The following is a 7,371-nucleotide window of genomic DNA, read 5'->3' on the forward strand; positions in this document are numbered from 1 at the left end:
TATATATAGAGAGAAAGAAGAGAGACAAGGATGAAGTAGTCCTATAAATGCAAGGAAAAGGCTAACGTTCGCCGGCGGTATAATAGGCGCGCATCAAAGCCCTTTGACACGTTCGTGTTGACGTGGCAGGGATAATGACCAGAGGTGCACACAAAGCTTATCCTGTTTCCTTTAATTAGATCCGATAAGGGGAGTCCAAAGATCAAGCTGGTCCCATAAGTATTTTAATTGCATATCCTCCTGTCTCTAGTTGTCTCTTTTTTCTTTTTTATTTATTTTTATTTTTATTTTTTGTGGTCAATGCAGAAGTTATATTGAATTTAAGAAGAAATTATTGCTGAATTGAATATATATATATATATATATATATATATATATATATATATATTAATTGATGGTTATTTTCTTAGTACTAACTTTTATATAAATAAAAGGGTTAAATAAAATTTTAGTACTTATGGGTAGGGCCAAAATCAAATAATTTCAAAAAGTGTCACAAGTTAGGTGAAATACCAATTTGGTACTTTTGTCTAAGTTCCGTCCAAATTTTTAACGGAGTTTCATATCACTATTCGTTAAAACGCAACACCTATCCCTCGGAAGACACATCACTATATCTCAAGCGATACTTGTGTTTTTATTTTTTTCCCCTCCATATCAGATGCCAAAATAAAAATTAAAAAATAAATTTACCTAAATTTATACTAAAACATTAAAATTTGAATAAAATAAATAAATAAATAAAAAAGCTCTTTGAAAAAGAAAAAAGCAAAAAGCAAAAATTTGGAGAATTGGGGTGGCCGGCCACCCCCATTTTAGCTAGAAGCCACCCCCCATGGCCTATGGGGGTGATTTGACCACCCCAACACCCTCGTTCGGCCTAGGGTGGCTTCAAGCACCCTAAATCGGCCTTGAGGGTGGTTCAGCTATCCCAAATGGTCAAATGAAATGAAATAAAATAAAATAAAAATTAAGGGTGGCCGAACCATCCCACTATTGGGGGTAGTTCGAGCCAGCCCCTTAGCTAAAATGGGAGTGGCCGGCCATCCCAAATTTTCTACAATTTTTTTTTTTTTTTAAGTTCCTAATTTTTTGTTATTTTTTGCAATCCATGTGGCACCAAAAACATAGGTATTACCTATGATATACAGCCATGTCATATGAAATGATGAGTTGCCTTAAATATGTGGCATAAGAGACAGGTGTCATTTTTTAAGTGTGGTGACATGGAACTCCGTTAAAAAATTGGACATAACTTGAACGGAAGTATCAAGTTGGAATTTCGCCTAACGATAGATACCATCTATGACACTTTTACACTTTTTGAAAAGCAAGACAGCTATTTGATTTTCGCCCTAACCATATGTACTAAAATTGCATTTAAATGTAATAATTGATTAGATCATATAATCAAACTAAACTCATACTTGCATATCTTCATGGGCATTAGATCTCCTAGATTTTCTAATATATACACATAACTCATGAAATTATGTATACTTTGACGAGTTTTATTTATTTATTTATTTATATTGGTATGTGAATTCAATCAACCAAATTATGACAAAAGAGTCTAGGTCTTGTTTGACAACACATTTTGGATAATTATTTTGTTTTTTAGTACAAAAATAAAAATATTAATAAACAACTCTAAATAGAATTAAAATTCACTAAACATTCAAAACAAACTTTATCTTTAAGTCCTCTAAAAAATAAAAAAAATAAAAAAACCCTTTTAAGTCACATCAAAATAATTATTCAACCAAAAACTAAAATTTTTATCAAACGAACCAAATGTCTCTCCAAAATTAATCTCCATTAAAAGGGACTATGCCAATACGCAGAAATCATTATTAGGGACTTCTCCAATGAAAAAGGTTTTTTTTTTTTTTTTTTTTTTTAACAAGCTATGATTTAATTAGGTAAAATGTGTGTATGATGGCTCACCTCAACATCCTCATGCACACACTAGGTGATTTCTCATTAATTTTATAAATATTTAGTTTCATCCCTTCTAATATGAGATAAGTAGCTTCCAATAGCTATTCACCAATTAATCTTTGAAGCTAGTTTGAATAAAAAATTATTTTGTTTATATATTTAATATTGTACTTAACAAGCAAATTGTTTCTCCTTGATTTTTAATGAAAGTACAAAAGCTTTACTTATAAATAAGGGTTAAGTAGAAGGAAAGGGACTGGAGGACAACACAATCTTTTCATGAGTCCTACTATACAACATGAACCTGCTCCCTTTACTGGGCCCAATTTGGCTGACGTGGAAAAAACCATGCTAGCTAACAGGGTGTTCACGAAGGAAAGAAAAGAGATTGCAAGTGGCATATGTGGGGGAACAGTGACGAGTTGGAAAAGAAAAGAGCGTGAGGACCATGAGGTTGAGGGGAACTCAATGCAGACTCCTAGTAAAGGATCGCGGAAGAGAAGGGAAGTTTGTGGAAAAAGAAACTCGAAGGAGGAGGCTTCAGGTTTGTTGTTGGAAGATCACTCAACAGTTCAAAATGGTTTGGGGATGGCGGTGGCTGTGGCTATGGAGCAGACCCGCCGACCGCAATGAATATCATAAGCTGGAACTGCTGAAGGCTTGGGAACCTTCGGATAGTTCGTGATCCTTGCCGATTGGTAAAGGGAAAGCGGCCCATGATGGTTTTCCTTATGGAAACCAAAATGAGAAAAAGGAAAATGGAGGTGGTTCCCCATAAATTGGGTCTCCCCAATTTATTTGTTGTGGATTGTGTAGGAAATGGTGGGGGTTTGGCTTTACTTTGGGGGAATTAATTGTTGGTGGAGATTCAAAATTTTAGTCAACAGCATATTAACGGCATCATCCAAACCCCGAACCTCCAAGAACAATGGAAATTCAGGGGCTTTTATGGACACCCGGAGGTGGCTAAAAGGTAAGAAGCATGGCTCCTTTTACAGTATTTGGCTCGTCTTACCCCGCTCCCTTGGCTATGTTTGGGAGATTTCAATGAAGTGGTGTCGCAATTGGAAAAGTGGGGAGGAGGGGGTCGGTCAAACAAACAAATGCGGCATTTTCAACTAGCTTTGGAAAACTGTGATTTATCAGATTTGGGGTACAAAGGACCAAAATATACATGGAGCTATTGTCAGGATAGCCAAACCTTCATTAAGGAGAGGCTTGATAGGGGACTTGCAAATTCGGTTTGGTGTGAGTTATACCCAGATGCAGAATTAATAGTCGAAGCTTCCACTACGTCGGACCATGTAGTACTGGTAATGTGCCTGCAGGAACGGCAACATAGCTATTCACAAAAATAATAGATTCCGGTTTTAAGCGCCTTGGTTGCTGGAACAGGGATATAACGATGTTGTTATGAGTGCATAGGAAAAACCTAGGGGGGAGGGTGATCCGTGGCATAGACTTGACCAAAAATTATATTTGTGTAAGGCTGGAATCTTGGAGTGGCAACAAAGGGTTTTCGGGTTTGCACAAAAAAACATGTTTCTTTTGAAGAAAAGATTGAATTGGGTGCAAGACCGGGAGGATGGGTGATCGGGGGAGGAGGCTTTAATGCTGCAGAAGGAAATAAACTCCCTGCTTGATCAAGATGATTTAAAATGGAAACAGAGGGCGAAAACAGATTGGTTAAAGTGGGGAGACCACAATACCAAATTCTACCATGCTTGTGCCAATCAACGTCATAAAGCAAACCAAATTCTCATGATAAAAACTGCTAATGGTTCGGTGCTGGAATCCCCTAAGGAGGTACGGACTGGTTTTATTGATTACTTTACAGAGTTATTTTCAGCTGATCCTAGGGTGGAAAGGGAGGCGTGTATGCAATTTCTTCACTAAAGGGTATCCCAATCGATGAATGATGAGCTGCTGAAGGTATTCACAAGAGGGGAAGTCGATGTTGTGTTAAAACAAATGGGACCTCTCAAAGCTCCGGGGCCCGACGGTATTACAATTGGTTTTTTTTAGCACCATTGGGAGACTATGGGGGAGGAGGTAAGTCAGACGGTTTTGGACATACTCAATTCTGGTATGATGCCTCCGTCTCTAAATTTAACGCATATTGTTTTGATCCCCAAGGTGAAAAATCCATTTGAGTGTCACAGACTTTAGGCCTATTAGTTTGTGTAATGTTTTATACAAATTAATTTCTAAAGTCCTTGTAAACCGACTTAAGAAATTCTACCCCACATTATATTCCCTCACACAGAGTGCTTTTATCCTTGGCAAACTCATAACGGATAATATATTGGCGGCTTATGAAACCCTACATACGATGCACTCACGTATGAGAAGAAAAAAGGGTTTTATGGCGATAAAATTGGATATGAGTAAGGCCTACGACAGGGTCGAATGGGGTTTTTAGGACGAAACAATGAGGATAATGGGGTTTGCACATCGGTGGATACAATTGATCATGATGTGCGTCTCTACTATAAAATACTCAATTCTGGTGAATGGTGATCCATGTGGGAATATTTCTCCTACAAAGGGACTTCGGCAAGGGGATCCAATCTCTCCATATTTATTTCTTCTTTGTGGTGAGGTTCTAAGTTCGCTGTTGACTCAAACAAATAATGAAGGGTCACTTACGGGTGTTCCTACTTCAAAATTCAGACCCAGTGTGAGCCATCTATTTTTTGCCAATGACAGTTTACTTTTTTGCAGGACTACTCTCCCTCAATGGAAATGTTAACCACCTTATTGCGTACTTATGAGGAGTCTTTAGGTCAACAGCGGAACAATAACAAAACTACCATATTTTTTAGCAAGAACACTTCCTTGGTGGATAAGGAAAAGATTGTGGAAGTAGTGGGAATTCCAGTCACGCAAAGGTATGATACTTATTTGGGGCTACCAGTGTTGGTGGGAAAGTCGAGAGTGGCGGCCTTTAAAAGTATCAAGGAATGGGTTTGGAAGAGACTTCAAGACTGGAAGATAAAATTCTTTTCACAAGCTGGAAAGGAAATCTTACTAAAGGCGGTTATCCAAGCCATTACAACATACAGTATTAGCGTGTTCATGCTACCCAAATCTTTATGTATGGAAATCAATTCTCTCATGCAAAAATTCTGGTAAGGTCATCAAGATAAATCAATAGTGCATTGGATGAGTTGGAGCAGATTGGAAGTATCCAAAACAAATGGCGGGATGGGGTACAGAGATTTTGGAAGTTTTAACAAGGCTTTATTGGCTAAACAAGGGTGGCGACTTTGGCAATCGTTGAACAGTTTCCTTACTCAAATTGTGGAAGCAAAATATTATCGGGGTGAGAATTTTTTAGATTCTCAACTAAGGACACGCCCTTCTTTTGCTTGGAGGAGTATCCATAGCTCCTGTGAATTAATTGAGGGGCTAATTTGGAGAATTGGAAAATGGTGCAAAAGTTCGATTTGGAAGGATAAGTGGCTACCTCAACATTCTACTTTTTTTATGCAATCTCCGCCACGACTACTGGATCCAGATGCAAGAGTGTGCGATCTTATAGATAAGGATTCGAAGTGGTGGAAGTCTGATTTGCTGGTCAATATTTTTACATAGGAGGATGTCCTATTGATACATCCTTTGCCGGTTAGTATATCAAATCAGGAGGATCGCCAAGTGTGGAGGGGCACAAAAAATGGTTTCTTTACTGTGAAAAGTGCCAATTACCTCCAAAAGGAGCTGGAAATGAAGGGAGCGGCAAAATGCTCAACGAGAAGGGAGGCTTGTCAAGTATGGCGCGGCATTTGGGGATTGAAGATACCCAATGTTGAGAAAAAAATTTTATGGCGAGCCTATCAAGATATTCTTCCTACTCGAGCAAACTTGTCTAGGCGGAAGATTATTGAAGATTCTTTATGCCCAATCTGTGGGCTTGCTGAGGAGACTAACATCCACATCCTTTGGTAGTGTCCTTCTGCCGTAGATGTTTAGTGTGTGCTAAATGCAAAAATTCAGAAGCTGCCCACTAACGGACTGCGATTTATACAAATTGTTGAAAATGTTATTGCTAAGTGTGGTATGGATGAAGTGTGCATTTTTGCTGGAATTGCAAGGAAGATATGGTTGCGCAGAAATGATGTAGTGCATGGAGGTAATTTTACCCATCCTCACATTTTGCTACAAGGAGCTCTTCGTTCCATGGAAGAGTTCTCCATGACTACCGGGTTAGGAAAAGTATGACCATGTATGTCTACTATACCAAGCCCCACGCGTTGGACTGCTTCTTGTACGGGATGGCTAAAGGTCAATTGGGATGCTTCTGTCCAAAAATCCAACGGCTGGATGGGTTTTGGGGTGGTGGTGCGGGATGAGAAGGGGAAGGTGGTAGCAACTCTTTGTAAAACCTTGGTGGGGTGTCTTGAACCGTCGGTGGCGGAAGCAAGGGCTCTGCTGGTGGCAATCAACCTATGTAAGGAAATTGGCTTTTGTAATATGCATTTTGAAGGGGATGCTCAAGTAGTGATCAATGTGGTGCATTCAGTGGGGACGGACTGGAGTAAAACAGGGTTTATGGTGGATGATATCAAATGTGAGTTCGAAAGTCTATCTCAATGGAGGATGATGTTCGTTCACAGGGGAGGAAACCGTGTTGCTTATGCTCTATCTAAGGAGGCTACATCATGTTTCTTAGATAAGTGCTGGCTCAATGAGTCACCTGAATGTATTCAAAACCTTGTTTTGATGGAGATCAATGCTCTATCTTTTGATACGTAATGAGAATGAGCAGATTTGATTCAAAAAAAAAATAATAATAATAAGGGTTAAGTACTTTTTTAGTACCTCGGTTTATACTTTTTTATTTTTTTTTTCCTATGTTTTCAAAATAGTCAAAAATAGTACCTAACCCATGGGAAAAGATAAAATTGATACCTCGTTAAGTTTCTATTAGAGAAAATTAACGATCTGCCACGTGTCACTCCCAAAATATGCCACGTGTCCTAACATTTTAAAAAAATAATAAAATAAACTAAACCTTAAAAAAATTAAAAAAAAAATTAAAAAATTAAAAAAATTAAAAATTAAAATGAAAATTCTGGCCACCCCATTTTAGCCAATGGAGGTGGCCGGTCACCCCCATTTTGGCCTCAGCCATCCCCAAGGCCGGTCTAGGGGTAGCCGAACCCCCCTCCCCCCAAAGCCCTCGAGCCAAACCTCAGAGGCCATGGGGTGGTTTCAGCCAAAATGGGGGTGGCCAAGGGCCCGAAGCTTTTTGACCCTTGGAGGTGGTTCGGCCACCCCCAAAGGGGGCTTCGACCACCCCCTTTCTGGCCCTTGGGGGTGGCTCAGCCATCCCCAATAACCAAAATGGGGGTGACCGCCACCCCCATTGGCCAACATGGGGTGGCCGGCCACCTCATAGAATTTGCAATTTTTAATTTTTTTTTAATT

General features: G+C 39.2%; 1 protein-coding gene across 1 annotated transcript; it reads left to right on the plus strand.

Moving 5' to 3' along the window:
• Positions 1 to 6,168: 6,168 nt before the first annotated feature.
• On the plus strand, positions 6,169 to 6,696 carry LOC148583639 (uncharacterized). Its single transcript, XM_088510723.1, has one exon. It carries the CDS (start codon positions 6,169 to 6,171, stop codon positions 6,694 to 6,696), a length of 528 nt encoding a protein of 175 aa, XP_088366849.1.
• Positions 6,697 to 7,371: the final 675 nt, after the last annotated feature.

This window comes from Corylus avellana, chromosome 9, assembly GCF_965113065.1.
Source record: "Corylus avellana chromosome 9, dhCorAvel1.hap1.2, whole genome shotgun sequence".
NCBI classification, from domain to species: Eukaryota; Viridiplantae; Streptophyta; class Magnoliopsida; order Fagales; family Betulaceae; genus Corylus; species Corylus avellana.

What these genes read in the sequence shown, in the direction of transcription:
- LOC148583639 (XM_088510723.1), top strand. Translation starts at nt 6,169, where the DNA reads ATGTCTACTATACCAAGCCCCACGCGTTGGACTGCTTCTTGTACGGGA.